Genomic DNA, 18,332 nt, shown 5'->3' on the forward strand with positions numbered 1-18,332 from the left:
ATGGATCGTGCGCGTCGCGAGGTTCGCGGTGTGACGTGCCGCCGGGTGCCGCCGCCGCTGCCCGAGTGCTGCACGCACGCACGCGCGTTCCGCATACGTGTTTTACTATTATTATTATATCGCATTTTCACGACCACGTCTGAGTCGGTGCAGGAGTAGTGACTACTGACTAGTGAGTACACTTTCCGTTTACAGGCACAGCCGAGAGCACGTCGGTTCATCAGTCGCCTCACACGGCAGTCTCTTCTCGCATACACTCACACACGCTCGCGGCCGACGCAGTACGTTAAAACGCATTTCGGCTCTCGTGCAAATCACAATAACATAATATTGTTGTTACTGTTCAACTGTTGATAGTGTTTTTAACATACTCCGTTTCGGGTTTAACTCGGTTGTCGGTTAGGTTGCAACAGAGCGACGCGGCCGATTCACACCCCCGTTGTTCCGCGCTGCCTGTCGTCGTCGTCGTCGTCGTTGTCCCTAACGTTTCGCCGGTACCGTTTGCCCATCGCTGAACTTTGTGGCAAACAAATACCACTCAACTCATTAAACCTATCTACACATTGTACGTCAGCAGTTCGTTCGGGACCACCGTTACACGGAATACGACGACGTAGCCATGGTCCGCCTTATGTACCCCGAACAGTCCAACTACTCGTACGTGTTCGACTTCGAGGAGAACTTCCACTACGAATGGACGCGGCAGTGGATGACTGAGAACTGGACCAATGGGTTCTACTACTGCACCATATACGCCATGCTGGTGTTCGGGCTCCGACGGATGATGCGCGATCGGGCCGGCTTCCGCCTCAAGGGCCTGCTGGTGCTGTGGAACGTGATGCTGGCCACTTTCAGCTTGGTCGGCTTCGCACGGACCGCGCCCGAGCTGTTCCGCGTGCTCAACAAATACGGACTACACCATTCGGTGTGCGTCACCAGGTAAGCGACGATCAGCCCACGTGCTTTATGGTGTGCGTGTTATTGTTTTATCTTATCTGCTAAATTGTCGCATTGTTATTATTTATTAAAGTAGTAGTGATGATTTATTTTGTGCTACTGATTAGTGATTAACTATTAAACACGGGGGAAATTTTTTCGACGTGGGGATCTTTTTTGGGTGTTCTGGCGTCCACCGCTCCGCCCCTGCTTCACTAGTAGATAATACGACTTGCGCGCGAGTGGTCGCGTTTTTCGGTTCACTGATAACACGCCGCCGGTCTCCCCCCGGCCTAATTCAATAATAATACCCACCTATAAAATATTATAATGTAATTATATGATTGTACAAAATGGCTTAAAAAATATGCTTTCCCTCACCATTGGTACGTTCGGATGAAAGCTGTAAGTGTTTGGGATTGCGGTTTCACTTAATCAACGTGTTAGGTTTATCGAGCTCGATACCATACCATTGTTTTGGACACGATGAATGGCGGGAATTATGGATGACTGACATTTACACCAACACACCATCTGTCATTTATTGTCATTTAAATTGTTTTGTAAATGCTCATGAGATGATGAATGTTGAGGCTTTAAGTATTTATTATTATGTCTGAAATTTGATAGATTCTAATGTTTTCAAATAACATTACTGACTACTGTAGATACGACATTATGTAATTAAATTACATTTTGAGAATCTTTTTTTATAATTCACAGTAAGAGGTAGTGTTAATCATTTTAACAGGTATCCAAATAAATATTTTTATTTTAAACTGTCTTAATGTATTCCATACATTTTTGTTATTGCAACTTTACCACTGTAGGTAATGTCTAGTGTTTTATGTCTTAAAAAAAACTTTAATAATAAATTAAATATACACTTCATATTAAGTACTTATGAGTATTGTGGTTTGTATTCATCATAGCGTGTAGTGTATCCAATACAAACCACTGAATAAACAGATTTAAATCTTTATATTCAATCTACATTTGTTCTAATTATCAATAGGTATATTTTATATCATAACCAAGTTCTGAATAATAATTTTCCGATATTCATTCTTCAGATTAACCTAATTAATTATTTATATTATTTTATGATTATAAATATATAAAATGACCTACCTAGAACTCAACCCTTTTTTTGCTATTGTGTTACTAATTAAGAGTAAATAATGATTCCAGAAAATTGTCATTTATATTTAAATTAATTTCAATATGAATGATAAACTAACTTCTTATTGATCCTTATATCTACTTTTACGTTTATATTATCTCACAGGAAATTGTTTATATTCAAACTTGAATTGAGTACTTAAAATATTTCTTTTACACTCATATCCTTGGAATACTGGTTAATAATTCACCTTCAAAACAGTTTTACAATTTAATAGGTAGGTACCTAGTTAGTCTACAATAAATTCTCATCAATTTTTTAAATTTATAACATTCAATGTCTAATACATATTATAAATATATAAAGAAACTCATAACATATTTTAAAAAAGGTATTTACCTCAGTATTTACTTAACAGTATAAAAATTATTTATTTATAATTTTACATACAATTTTCAATTCAATGTTTATGCCACGTGTTAAAAAACTTTAAATTTTGTGATAGATTACGTGGATTTTTCATATCTTATTTAATTGTTTAGTACCTGAATAAGAGAATATAATTGTGAAAAACAAATTAAAAGAGTGGAAATACTTAATTAAAAAAAGAGTTTGACGTCATCAACTATTCTTTTTGATAAAATAATTAGGTAATTACTATTTAATCTATATGCAATTATATCATATATGCTGCCAAATTAAGGGCCGAAGTGCATTCTTTTAGTTCTAATAAATTATTTGTAGGTATCACTGTACCTATTAGTGGTATATGCCAGTGTTATTATTGATCTCAGCTAATCAGTTTGATCCGGAGTTTGATCTTTCATCTTTAATCTTAGGCAATAACAAGAATAAGACATAGGAATAGGAATTTCATTTACCTATTTTTTGAATTTAATTAAGTTTTATATCACAATATTATTTATAGTTTGATTGACAGGATATGTAATTCTTTAATATTCAAATTGTACGATTTTGTTAGTATAACATGTAATACATTAAATACTAACAAGTAATTGGTTTGAATAAAACTTCTGACAATTTAAACAAATTATTTGTAATAACCTAAATCTATATTCTCTATGTAAAATTGTAAACGACAATTAGCCAATATCTGTTTTTTCTTAATGGCTTGTTTCATGTGTTACCTATTAAAATTTCTTAAACTATTGCATTTTAATTACTTATGTCCATACAATATTTTAATCAATGGAAATAGTTCTTTAATAGATTGGTAATAATACCTAGTAAAAATTATATTTTTGATAAATAATTCTAATATTTAGGTATAAGTAATATCATGTACCTATAGTAATATGCTATTTATTGATTTCAAAGAAATGATAACAGTTTAAATAATGTATGACATAAGTTGAATAATATTTCTAGGTTTTTGAATTATCATTGATTAAAATTGACTGAATGAATTTTTTAAATGAATTTTTAGTACTTTTATGTTTATTGTGTTCCAAAACTCAGTTTTCAATTTGGTTATATTGTTAAATTATTATAATACCTACCTTGTTATAATAATAATTATTATTATTCCCATAAAATGCAATGTTGAGTTTAAATTTGTGTACCTATATTTTCCTGAATTTTACTTTTATCATACTTGAATTTCCTTTAAAAAATTCATTTTTCGTAGCTTCGTTCTAAATTCATTAACATAAAAATGTTATCCTAGTTAAAAGCTAATAAAAATATATTGGTAGGTTCTCTTACCTGAAAACAATTTATATTTTGCAGTTTGTAGATAAGTATATTTACCTTTATTAATAAAATAAGAGTCAGAAATATTGTTTCTATGTGAAGGTTATATTATGTTATAATTATGTTGGTATGAGTTCTCTACAAAAACCCGAGTTCTATTCCCTAGATAGGTAATTAAAACGCATTCTACAGTTTGGTGTCAACTAAATTAAGCTTAGCTAATTTTATTTATACATGGGCTTCAGGTCAAATATACATAATAATAATAATATTTTCATAGTTTGCTTAACTGGAAATATATTATTATATTTATCTTCTGTGATTTCACCTATCGCGATGTACAATTTTATTAGTTTGAATAATAAAATAAATGTATGTAATATTTTTATTTATTTTCGCAATAAAATATTTAAAGTGTGACTGCGCTGTGTATAATATGTGAACAAAAATTGTGTGATTAGATATCAGAAATAAAACCAATAATAATTATGATGCCGACGTCATTTACGTCATTGAAATTTGCGTAACGATGTTAGTAACTAGTAAGTATAATAACCAATAAGTGTGCAGGTTATAACTTAACTAGCAACTAATAAGTTACTAATACTAATTCGTAATAGTACGAGTTTTATTATTTACCTCACGCGACTAACGAAAGTTCTAAATTAAAAGGATTTAATTTTTCAGTGCACCTATTTGTATATTTTTGTTTATATTAATATCATATTGACATAATATTGATATGAGGATGTCATTGTTAAAATGTTACTGTATGTAATTAGTAGTTTTAAATTTATCTGTTGGTATGTTGCTACATTTGTGTATACTTTTTAGACAAACTTTATCCTAATATTTTCAGTCTCTTTTGTATATCATTTTAGCATAATCTAATAATAATACAATTTCAAATTCAATTGAAATTTTTCTTATTAGCTTATTGGCCATATGTTTATATCATGAATGTAATGATATATGCTGTAAAATATAGGGCAATAATTTAGGTAACGTTTATCATACCTTGCTAAAATAGCCTACCGCAGGCATGATTCTATTAATACAATATTAATATAAGACATGCTATAACGTGCGACGAGCATCGCCATTCATGCAATTCAAATGCAATTATAATTAATATTCAAATCTCAAATGTATTTTTTATTAAGATAATTTTAATTACCGAATTAAAATTACCAGAACTAATTATATTACCTAGTTTTTACTTAAATATATTACGGTACAAAGTGGTTTATCTTAACTCACAAAATAGTATGTCAAAATAGTTTTAGTACTTGAAACACTGAAATAAATATCCACTTTCAAGAAATCAAATACGTTTAAAACGGTCAAGTGATTAATCATTTTTAGAATTGCCATAAATTTATTATTATTGTATGTAATAATCTATAAGTAAATAATCTAACTAAAATATTTTGTAATGCGAAAGCAACTATACATTTTAATGTTTTTTCTTCAGTTTTAATGTGTTATTGTCTATCACGTGTCACTCATCAATATTCAATTGTATATCATACTTTATTTTATATTGTTGCTAAATACTTAAAAAAATACGGGCTGTCCTCCCTCATGAGGCGGTTCAAAAATAAAAACCAATGCCATACCTAATTGTATAAATAATTATATATGAGAGTGGTCATAAAAAAAACATGTAAAAAAAGTTCGACTAAATTCTAATTCATTACAATCAATATTTATGATTTTACGAATGATAATTTATCTACAATTGATAATTTATACTTCCATTTCCATTCCCAAGTTAAATGTCATTAACTCCGAGATTGGACAATGACTAGTTTTCTTACGGTATATATCACTTTTTGATTGAGTCTTATTATTATAATAATTATAATTCAAACTAATTTAGAGGAATTGTTTTTACGTAAAGTTGCTGAGCAGAGTTAAAAAAAATATTAATAATTATATAGCTTTTATTAATTGATATATAATACGAATCATAGTTACTTAATGTAATAAAAGGGATCATTCGGTAGGTAGGTAATTACTAATTTGCGTACAAAATTATTATTCAATTATGTTCTCATAGCACTTATTTTTAACTTAACATAATTAATCATTTCGAAGAAAACATTTGGATAATTTAACTTAATTAGCACTCAATATCTTTTACATTTGTATTGTTTTTTAATGATGTTATACTTTATAACTATGTAGGTACCTATTTATGGTTAATTGTAATGGCACTGATAGATTAAAAATAAATAGTTGAAAATAGTTTGAACTAGTTATTAAAATGGATTATCCATTGGGCGTCGGCATCGGCCAATTGAATTAAATTTCAAACATTTTTAACAAATTTTAATATTATAGTACTCATCGAGGTTAATAAGATGAGTTATTTATTTTGTATTCGTGCTTTTTCATAACATATTACGAAATTTCCAATTTTAAATATTACAGGTGTTGCTTACTTAAATTGTAAAAAGCAATAATAGAAAATGGGGTTTGCATTATAATTCTTTCGATAAATTCGAATGCACACATCAGCAGATAATATGTTGTTGTCAATGTTTTAATATTTCTATGGCTTCCTGTTTCTACTAATTGTTGACAAATAAAACGTGTGTATGTATACTTTGTGTGATATTGAATTTTGCGGAAGAATTCTTCTCGTAATAATAATTATAACTTGTTTGATGTACTTACGTTTTACCTATAACCTCACATGATTATGTACAATTATAGAATGTAAAACATAATAAGCCTAGTGCAATGTGCAAAATACTATATAAAATCCATAATTTATTTATTTATTAAGATATTTGTATTCATGTTTCCGAGAAAAAAATATTGTGTAGGTAATCAGTTTCATAGTCAAATTATTTGAAGTCACTTCACTATTTCAACGCAACAATTTACCAGTTTGATTATAAATGCATTGTGTTATTGAGTGGTATTCGATCATTTTAAAATTCTTATCTTCGAGTTAAAAAAGTATATCAATCAAATTTCTACGAATGTGAATAAATGACTCATTTATTTTTTTACTTCGTTTTTTATGAAAATATAGTACGGAATCGAAAATAATTTTTTTAGACCAATTTTATATTACCTTCAGAGTAAAAAGTATATAATTTGTTAAACTATTTAAAGTTATTTTAGATGATAATTATCACGCAGTACAATATAGAGCAAAATATAGTACATTGAGTAAAAAAACTATGGTTGAATAGTCAAATGGCTACTTAAACCATCTAGGTACTTCCAAAATTTGTCAATTTATCGGAAGAAAAAATGATTAAAAACTGCGGGTTGATGACTCACGCATTGAGAAAATTCTTTAGAATAAAATGTTGATTTGCAGCGACGCTGTTGTATCATAAACGCTAGAAAGAAATACATAATTATAACGCTGTAAAAGATAAAAATGAATTTGTATATTATATTTCAAAGATTGAGTCATTCTGAAAATCATTCATTGTTTAACATATAGTTTTGTATATAGAACATCAGAAATAAAATTTTGCTTTTTTCTATTGTATAGTAGTTATGGGCTATGACATATGACACTGTTTCGGCTCATAAAATAATATAACCATTGATTATAAACCTATAAATAGTATACAGTATCATACTTTCAATACTATAATCATTACCCGGGTCATCAGTTAATCATCAATATCTTTTGAAAAATGTTCATTTTCACAATATATTAAACATCATGTATTTATGTATTTAGCATAGGTTTATGTAGTATGCTATTAAAAATAATACCTACCTAATTATAGTATCATTAATTTCATATGGATAAAATGTAAAAATTATACTTTAATTGAGTCAAATCTTTAAATATTCCGTAATCCGTATGTATTAAAATAGATTTAATATCGATATCTGGTAGTTTGGAAAATTAAGGGTTAAGAAAAATGCTCTCGTTCTATCAGTTAGTCCAAACGGTCAAAACGTGCAAATAACACCATGTAATGTTATAATAATAATTAATACTTGCAATGTAATTACTGGTGCAGCCTGTTGTGTTAAACAACGGTTTTCTCTTTCAGCTCATCGAACTTTTTCGCATGTATTTATTCGTACAACAAAATGACCTTTGAGATACACAGCATAACATGTTTTTTTTAAATCAAGCAGATAGCAATGCAAAAATAGTTGTATGGTCAAGACAACTCACTTGTTAAATCCAACAAAACTCGAGACTATTTATTTTGTAAAATTTATGTACAGTTTTATTAGTAGATTTTGTTTTTTCAGTTTTGTATCGTACCAAAATATTAAAATTTCACATGTTTTTTTCTTACAAAGACTTACTAACCTTTTTCTACTAACACAAAATATAAAAGTAATTATTTAATTACTGTTCTTTGTTTAACATAAAGTAGCGTCTTTCAATTGGGTACTAAACTTCTGCACTTTTTCCACCATGTGAAAAAAAATATTGGGTCAATTTAAATTTTATATTGTAAGGTTCTGAGCACTGTTTAACGTAATCATATTATTATACAAATTTATGATTAATTATGTGATACATTGGTTATCCATAATCTTTCCACCCTAAATTTAATATAAGTACCTAATAACCATTTAAATGAAAAAATAATATTTCTTGAGGCTAACTTTTTAACCGATTATTTATTTTAGTAGGTATCAAAAACGTGATATCATTTCAATTAATTTCGAGCATTCAATTATTTCCTGTTTCTATACAATTTGAAATATTCACACAACCTTCAACGCAAAATTCTTATGACAACATTTTTGAAAAGATTAGTCAACAATTTTTCTGTCAAAAAGCATTCAAGTGTTAACTAATTATAGTTCATTATTATAGTAACCATTAGGTGAAACGTGTTGTCTTGACTGTTTCGGAGGGGGAGGGGTCATTATATTATTATAAATAATTTTATTCAATTTCGAGTTTTTTTCAATACTAAGTTAACTAAACGTAAGTAACCCTATATCAATAACGTCGACTCTTAAGTCTCAACTTTCTTGTTTTCTTTTAAATTCGAATAGGTACGCCAAACCAGTTTGTCAAAAGATCTGCCTCCTCTACATACTCCACTGTCCGCATCCTTGTTTCCGATGATGGGATACGGTTTGTTATAAAGCAATAATAATGACCATATTATAATACTGGTGCGCGTTGTCATCATGCTTAATCATCGGTGTTTGGCACTGGACAAATTCCTATCGTCCTATGTATTGGTTCATCCGAAGGTGGTGGTCGGTCTCCGTACGTACACTATTTGTCTAGATTTTCTGTTCCATTTGTAGCTATCTCATAGATGACAAGGTGTCCGGGTTCTGGTCGTGGGTGTTCGTCCTGTCCAAGCTGCCCGAACTGTGTGATACCATATTCGTAGTGATGCGCAAGAAACCGCTCATCTTCCTGCACTGGTACCATCACATGACCGTGTTGCTGTACTCGTGGTTCTCGTACTCTGAGTTCACATCGTCCGCCCGGTGGTTCATCGTCATGAATTACTCTGTGCACTCTATGATGTACTCGTACTACGCGGCCAGTGCCATGGGTTACCGGATGCCCACGTATGTGTCTATGTTCATCACGGCCAGTCAACTGATGCAGATGCTGGTCGGCTGTTTCATCAACTACACCACGTACGGTTACCTGAAGGCCGGTGGCCAGCAATCTTGCCGGGTGTCCCAGATCAATGTCACGATGTCATCCCTGATGTACTTTAGTTACCTGTTGCTGTTCGGCCAGTTTTTTTACAACGCGTACTTCAGCAAATCCAAAAAATCATCCAAGACCAAACGTCAATGATTGCGGACGACACGTGTCATTATTACTTTTTATTTATTACACCTACTGGTTTTTAATTTTAATGAAGTGCTATTATTTAATATTATTTAAGTGATAAATTCGCTCGTCGGCATAATTATTTACAGAATAGACTTATTTTTCATTTTGGTATTACTATACATTACTCAGGTATTATTAAACATAATAATTATAGTTTTTTTATCGATGCGTGATCGGGAGATTAATTGTGTTATTTTTTAATTATATTTCATTTTTCTTTTCTTGTTGTGACATTTATGAAAACGTATTATTTTTCGTTCTTGGATTTGTTTTGTTTTATTAGCATAAGCAAATTTAATTTGTACCTATACCAATTACTGATTTAATCTATACTTTGATTCTATGAAAAAAAGTTAAGTCGCCAAATGAACAGCGTTGTTGATAGATGGACATTGAGCGTACAAGCCATATAATTTAGTCATAAAAATATGTACTAACATTTTTTTTTGTTACATTCTTAAAATTGTACTAAATTGACTGTTGTTTTTTGTTTTTTATATTTGTTGTAATTATACAATTTCTTATAGTAACAAGTCGTAATATTCTCCTATAATATCAATTTTGGTTAATGTTATTGGTTTTAAAGAACTAGTAGAGAATTATAAGTTACAACTATTATATTAGGTTACTACTTTCTAGTCGTTAAGACGTTAGTTGAACAGTGAACATAATATGACGCTGTAGCGTATAACCTTATTATATCAATAAGTCATGATTAAATTCGTATTTTATTGTAATTAATCCGTATGTTGGTAATACTATAAATAATATATTGTCATAGGTATAAATACCCTCACTCATTTTAGATGATAAAATATTAAAATACTACTGTTTTATTTTACCTACCTATATTACTTAAATAAAATAACTCGATATTGTTTAATTCGGTGATAATTTAAGTAGGTACATTGATGAACTAAATGTATCCTTTTTGGGAGCATATATAATGACATTATAAATCCTACTAATTTATGAGTGTTTAGCAGCAGTCGATTTATATATTTTTTATTGGGTGTATTATGGATTTATAGTTATAAAATCTAAAAACTCGCGTTCGTCTAGTTGACATTTTTTTCGTTTCAATTTGAATAAATAACATTCCCAACATTCCGTTAATCGAATGATAACAAACGAGATTTCCTATTATATAGTTTGTATGTTAAATCAACTTCATTTAACAAGTGTGTGCTGCTAGTATTAAACTGTCGCTTGTTTTTATGATTAAACGTAGGAAAATTCCAGTTTTCGAAACAAGTATGCTTATTTGTTGTAAAATATAAACTCGTTCCGTTTGCCATTGGCGGAAATTACACATGTGACCCTGGGACAATATCCCCCGGAAGTGTGCTTACGATTTCGAAAACGAACGCTCATCATCGAAGAGGATGGAATTTGTCGATTAAGTTAGAACGAATGCTAACAACTCAAACGTCTCTGCACGGCTGTACCTTACAAGTTGCATGACTTATTACGTTAACTTACATTGGTCGAATAATATTGTTTGTAAACCGTCCGTGCATGCATTTATAATTTGGTCCGTTATCGCGCTATACTGAATGTTTTTGATACAATTTTGGTTTGGGAATAATGATTAACGTTTTTTTTTTTGCTGTAGCCCGTTTGCGCTCCGAGGTTTATGGTCACTTGCGCCTAAAATAAAAAACTTATCACTCTGATTTATAGCAGAGATGCGCCAATTTTGTATGCAACGTTGTGTTCAGTTATAAGAACGTTTAAAAAAGTAAAAATCTACGTAAAATCATTTTAAAAATAATGATAAATACTACACAGTATACATATTACATATCTAAGTATTAATTATATTGCATTAAATTATAAATTTCAATAGTTAAATTTTTACGTAAAATCAAAATAATTAATAAATTCAATTACAATACTACACATATATATCTAAATTTTTAATACACATTATAGTCAATAATAAAAATAGTATGGAAGTTTGAACCTACTTCAGTTTCCGGATCATGGGTACGACTGTCTTTAATTTCGGTTAACTTCGTTTTTGAATTATTGGTTTTGACATATGCACCACAGGTTTTTTTTACACAACGCCAACTTATATCTCCAGAAAGAGGGTTTCTACTGATATTTAAAATAACAAAACACAAAGTCTTAGATTAGCATGGGAAACGATCAAAAATATTATTTTAGATTTTATAGTTGCATTCCAATATACTCATTAAATGGCAACGTTGTACAATTTTTACTTGATCTGAATAGGGCGCATATGGGTTATGATTTGGGGAGCAAATGTTTTTTTTTTACCATAAGTAGGATGGTGAGTACAATGAGAGAGAGCGTTTACAGTTGTGTTTACGGAACACACGTTATTTGATGTTATTGATACACACAGAGTATAATTTGGCCATCCAAACGTTTAGGTTGCAATGTTTTGTAATTGGTGTAGCGATACACACCTACGTCTTTATAAAATATACATCAAGTATATGTATTTCTATGACAAGGTTGCGGGAGAATACATCGTTTTGTGCGGTGGCATATATTTATCCTTAACCGCGCAATCCGTAATAATAAACACTATAATAATACTTTATTACCGATGGGAAAACCGGAGTCATATTATAGTATATTAGCCAGCCAGTTTGTGTTGTCTGTGGAAAAAAAATTGCGACCATGATAGCATAGGTAATCATTATTCAGTAGGACAGTAGGTGCCTACATATGTGATTCGTATTATTGCCATTCAAATCCGTAGCGAATATAATGACGTATTGACGTGCCGTATAATGGTAGCGCCGCCGCATCGGCTAAATCGACGTTCGACGCATTTCCGTTGTCGGAGAACAGGTTTCTAAAATTGTGGTTTGGATTTTTAGGCCTTCGTCTGGGGAAAGAGTAGTTAGTCCAAGAAGTAGTTTGTTCTGAATTTAACTTTTTATTTTTGAGAATATTTTAACCTAAGCCGGTTCTTATTCATCAAGTTTCAACTTGAGAGGTTGAAGAAGATTTTAGTTATATTACAAGCGTGGTCGTGGTAATGTGGTATTCGCTATGCGTCGATTATATTTTAATAACCGTTGACTATTATTTGTCTATTACATACGTACAGTCATTCTAGCATTGATCAGTCTTGTAGAGTAATCTGAATACTTTTCTTTTTTTATTTATTTATTAATTTGCAAATATTGAAAAATTGTTTTAAATTTGTGGCAATACAGATTTTTCTATAATCAATTTATTTGTGTAATTATTTCTGGCATTATTATTCATTGTATTAATATATTTACAATACTTATTTGTATATTTAATATTATGTTCAATGTTCATGTATTAACGTTAGTTTCCAACCATTCCAAAACTGTCATGAATTATCTGAAAAAAAAATAGGTACCTATGTAATATTTTTTGGAATATGTATTTTTAATATATTTTCATTCGTTTATTCGAGTACATATTCCGATTACCAAATGTAAATATTCTTTACAAGACTGGTATCGATTGTGTGACAGGAGGAGGTGTCTTAATTTCCAATCTTTTATCAATAGCGATGATAATCGCATCGGATATCGGGAGCATCGCAAGCAGTGAGAACTATGCGTCAATGAGTTATTGTTATTAGTGACGTTGGGAAGTACGTAGCCACAAAAGAATCAGAAAATTCTAGATTATTAGTTCATTCTAGATTATTAGTTCATTCTAGATTATTAGTTCATTCTAGATTAGTAATTGGTGAGGTGGCTACGTCTACTTGTAATGTGAGATAGTAGGTACTCATGTGCGTATATGTATCAATAATAATCATAATACTTCGTTATTGTGTATGGTATTATAATTAATCATGGTATTTATTATTTAGTTCAAGGTATTCTTTTAAAGGCGTATATTAAGTTTCTCTATAGTGTTAGCGTTTTTGGAGTTCATAAACAACATTTTTATTGTTATTACCTACCATATTTAAGTTGTTTACTTTTTTGAATGGCTGCATACATATTTAATTTAATTTTTCAAACTCGAATATATTTTTGGAATTTTGCAACATACAGTATACACATCTATTTCATAATTAATTCCCATCCCAGTTCCTACTATTTAGCTCTAATATGTATAATATGACTAAACTATCTTTTTATGTATTTAAAAAGCCAACATTTAATTTTTCAAAATAAAAAAGAATGCTCAGAAAAAATTATAAATCATTGTCAGAAGAATCAACCTGTATAGTGTACATTATACAATGTGTTCACCTATTAATACTTATGGGTTTCCTAAGTTCAATAACTTTAATTGTTTAATATCATGATAAGTTAAAACATTAAATTTAGGGTTCGCATTTGAAGGATACGGATTACTATTCAGCTGTTGAATAATTTTCTGTGTAGGTCTGCGCTCGGTCGTCGTTTGGGTTTAGTCTATTCAAATTAGTTTTGCCAAACAGATAAATCTAGAACCGAACTTTGTGAGCTGGTAAGCTGTAACCACTTGATAATTTTAAATAGGTTAGGGACCGTGTATTGATAATAATTATTTTATTTTAAATTTATATGAAAGAAGGCCCGTAATTTTTTTCAAAATCGTAACTTCACTCTTTTTATATTTGCAATTAATACCAAACAAATCTTATAAAAAAAACTAATTATTGTTGCCTATATATACATGCACGTAGAATTTTTATTTAAATAACCTAACCTAACTCGTATACAATTTTTATAAATCAAACTTCCTAATAATAAGTTTTATACTTTAATTTAAGCAAATTAACTTTACTAGTAACAATCTTAATAATGAAGATTCATCTGAAAATAGTTTTGGTCTTACAAATATTAAGTACCAAAAATAATGGAGATTAGAGATGTTCTCAGCAAGCGTAATATCTCCACCATTGTCGCACAAAATTTGGAAGACCTGCACATTATTCGCGTCGTCGGGTATGTCCGTCCGGTACCTAATACTTTTTCGACCGATGCTCGACGATCGACTTTTGGTCGCCCTTCGAACGATTGAACATTATATTGTATTGAAAATGTTGAACAATACATTTTTTTAAATCAAAATCTTAAACACGAAAATGTAGAACATCTAAACTTTGAATTTGAGGCAACGTTAAAACCAAGCTTTGAAAGAACTATTTAAAAAATTTTATCACCGCTATAAAACATCCGTTTACACTTATGGTATTTATGGAACAAGTATTGGAATAATTATTGTGCCATGGCCACATTCTATCCGTAATATTAAACAAACGTACCTATTATGATAAATGATTTGATGAAAATTGCGTGTTGCGCTATATTCTAATCTAAACTACCCACTGACCATTTAGATAACAATATTAGTCTTTATGGTTTATATGACAAATTCATTGTGAAATTAGGATGTCAGCTCGATATTTGTTTTCTTTCTTATACCTACGCTCAACAAAGATAAAACGCTTTCATCTTAAATCGTTTTTTATCATTTTTTTATTAATCTTAAGAGTAAAATCATGTACTTAGTACTATTACTACTACTACCTATTACAAAATTATATAGGATAATATTTTTGGAGGGATGACACATCGATTTTATACTGTTTATTATTATTTTATTTTGCATACGTTATAAAAATAAAAATTCTTTTTGTAATCTTAAACGATGTTTTAGTTGTTTTGAGACAAGATTTAAAAAAATTCATACTTTTCACCATCAAAAATATTATTCTCTATTGTTTTTTTTAATGAGTGATTTTATTTTAAGATAACTCAAAAACATAAAAAAAAGTTTCTGCTTAACTGAGTTTTGTCTATGTTGTGTTTGGGTTGGAGAGAGAAAAAAACAGTACTCTGACATCCTTTTAAATAATTGTTGACCTTGATATACAAAAAATATTTATCCTAGTGCTACTTGATTTTCAATAAAATTTCAAATTATGCGCTTACAATAAAAAATATGACCTTTAACAGTTTATAATCCAATTTTAAAGTGAGATATTATGTTAATTTTTAAATTTTTATATTTTACATACTCATAATTTGCATAACAATTGACATATCGTAAAAAAGCCAACGTACAAACACAAATAATGTTCTTAACTTAAAGTTTGACAATAGGTCAATTCATTCTAATATACTATAGCTAACTATACGAGGTTCGTTCTACTGAATGCATGCATGCATGATATATATGTATAATAGTGCTCTGACATCCTCCTAAATTATAAACTAAGCATTCAAGAGTTCCACACTATACCTTTTGCAATTATATTATATTTATTTCATAATCGAGGTTCTATCAACTCGCGCGTATATAGTACATCGAGATTGGTAGGTAGTAAAATATTTTTTCAATGCCGAACTTTTTAGTATAAAATTCCTAATGTAAATGATTTTTTAATTTACGCCATTAACGATGTAAATTGTGATGAAAATATAAACCACACAGTAAAATTTCAATTTAATTACCCTTTTTTGTACTTGCATGGATTTATTTTTAAAAATTAGACAAATAAGTATATTTTTGTCTCATCAGTGACGCCAATTATACTTTTAAAACTAAAAATAATAGCTTGTGAGCGAGTTATAGGCGCAGATGTGGTAGAGGGTTGCATTTAGCTTATAACTGAATACTGTGAGCTTATACCCACTCGATCCGCACTTACAGTTTTTTATCACACCCACACGTTTTATTTAATGTTAATATGTTATCGCCGATCTTGGCGTCTAGATATACCAATGCGTCATAACCTAACCTGAACCGAATAGGAAAAACAAATCGAATCATCGATGTTGAAGTTAGTTTCACTATTAGGATTTTTGTCGTCAATGTTGTAAAGTGGCCTCCTCGGCTTCACCCCACCGGGCGTATTCCACGTGAACTGGCCAATCACGATCACTTAATTTAGTTTTAGATATATTAGAAAGAAAATTGTTGGTTGGCTATACAATTTGCACGAACATTTTATTTTTCTCTCTAACTTTTGGTTTTTTTGTTCCTTTCCACTCTCAGCTACGTTGAGGATGATCCTGTGTCTGGCTTCTGGTCGTGGCTGTTCGTGCTGTCCAAGTTGCCTGAACTCGGCGACACGATATTCATCGTGCTCCGCAAGCAGCCGCTCATCTTTCTGCACTGGTATCATCACATCACCGTGTTGTTGTATACGTGGTTCTCATACATGGAGTTCACGTCGTCTGCCCGATGGTTCATCGTCATGAACTACTCTGTGCACTCGATGATGTACACTTATTACGCATCGCGGGCCATGGGCTACCGGCCACCCAAGCAAGTGTCCATGTTCATCACCGCCAGTCAGCTGACCCAGATGTTGGTCGGCTGCTTCATCAATTACACCACTTACGGTTACCTGAAGTCCGGCGGCCCGCACTCGTGCCGTGTGTCCAAGCTCAACATTACCCTGTCGTCGGCCATGTACTTTAGTTACTTGCTGCTGTTCGCCCGGTTCTTCTACAACGCTTACCTCAACAAGGGCCGCGTCAGCGCGTCCAAGAAATCGTCCAAGCAACATTGATCCCGGACGACGGTGGTTACGTCTCCTTCTGCGGCGGTTTCGGCGGCTCCGGCTGCAGCGGCTGCGGTGTCTGCTGCTGACGCAAACACCGCTGCTGCTGCTGCCGCCGCTGCCGTGATGCGCCGCTGCAGTATGATGTGCCGTCGCAGTGTGATGTGCCGTCGCAGCTGGCCATTGATTTTCAAACACGTGCACTGATATTATTAAATACTATTATTTACGAGATTAATGCGTTGCGATAGAAGATCATTATTATCATTATTTATTATTATGATTATTATTATTATTATTATTATTATTATTATTATTATTATTATTATTATTATTATTATGAATGAGACGAACATGTGCTAATTTTATTTTGATAATTTTTCTTGCTCGATTTCTATATTATTTTCATCCTGTGTTTTCTTTTTTTCTTTCCTTCTTTTGTTGTTTAGGAAAACCGTTCGTTTTTTAGACGAAAAATATATATTTTTTTTGTATTTTCTACTTAGTTTGTACTTTACTTCCGCGAAGAAAAGTCTCGAGTCGCTGATCGATTATAACGGCGTTGTAAGTTGTTTTATAGGCATTTTTGTTTGAATTGCGTGTGCCTACATAATACTTAGCCTAATAAAAAAGAAAATTTTATTTTCCAAGAACTTATTTTTTTCTCTAATTTATTTTGCTCCTTCCCTTTGTACTGCTATTACAGGTTTCTCAGGGCCAACCTTCGCAACAACTGACCATCTCCACTCAACCACGTAGCAGGAAGCCCGGATAAGGGGGCCAGGGTGGCCTTGCCCCCTGGCCACAAGTATATTGAGATATTTTTAGGAACCTCTGATTTTGCACCTACGTGTATATATTATTGTTACATTTTTTATTTATATGTATGAAAAAGAAGTGAAAGTATCTATTATCACAAATTAATTAGTTTAAATTCTTGATTGATTGAAAAATTCTTTTAATGATTTAATGAAAAGTCGTTAACTGGCATATTTGCTCAATATATTATAGGTACATTGCTGTAAATATTTATTTAACTTTACCAAGGAAGAGCTTTTCTAACAAAGGAGTGTCTTTAAAATGTGGAAGAATTAAAAACAAATTGAGAACGAAAAGTACACTAGAAAACTTGTACTCGTGGTATTGCCATCAGACAATAATATATTTATGTCATTAATATTTTAAACGATATTTTACAAACATTTAACAAAAGCTAGAAAATAATTGAAATTGAATACTCTTCCGACTCAGAACTTAATGTACTTAAG

The 18,332-nt window shown here is 31.0% G+C and overlaps 1 protein-coding gene across 2 annotated transcripts; it reads left to right on the top strand.

Annotated features, from left to right (window-relative positions):
* The first annotated feature begins 47 nt into the window (after positions 1–47).
* On the top strand, positions 48–17,721 carry LOC111042959 (elongation of very long chain fatty acids protein 6). Of its 2 annotated transcripts, none has more exons than XM_022327720.1 (2): positions 48–939; positions 9,041–9,605. In XM_022327720.1, the coding sequence occupies exons 1-2, from the start codon at positions 620–622 to the stop codon at positions 9,549–9,551; spliced, it is 831 nt and encodes a 276-aa protein (XP_022183412.1). In that variant the 5' UTR covers positions 48–619; the 3' UTR covers positions 9,552–9,605. The 2 variants fall into 2 exon arrangements, with proteins under 2 accessions (XP_022183412.1, XP_022183411.1); XM_022327719.1 differs by lacking the exon at positions 9,041–9,605 and adding an exon at positions 16,554–17,721 and having other exon boundaries at positions 141–939.
* The last annotated feature ends 611 nt before the right edge of the window (positions 17,722–18,332 follow it).

The sequence above is a fragment of the Myzus persicae genome, unplaced genomic scaffold, assembly GCF_001856785.1.
Source record: "Myzus persicae strain clone G006 unplaced genomic scaffold, MPER_G0061.0, whole genome shotgun sequence".
In the NCBI taxonomy this organism is placed as follows: domain Eukaryota; kingdom Metazoa; phylum Arthropoda; class Insecta; order Hemiptera; family Aphididae; genus Myzus; species Myzus persicae.

What these genes read in the sequence shown, in the direction of transcription:
- LOC111042959 (XM_022327719.1), top strand. Translation starts at nt 620, where the DNA reads ATGGTCCGCCTTATGTACCCCGAACAGTCCAACTACTCGTACGTGTTC. An exon ending in CATTCGGTGTGCGTCACCAG is followed by an intron (nt 940 to 16,553) that starts GTAAGCGACGAT and finishes TTCCACTCTCAG; the next exon opens with CTACGTTGAGGATGATCCTG.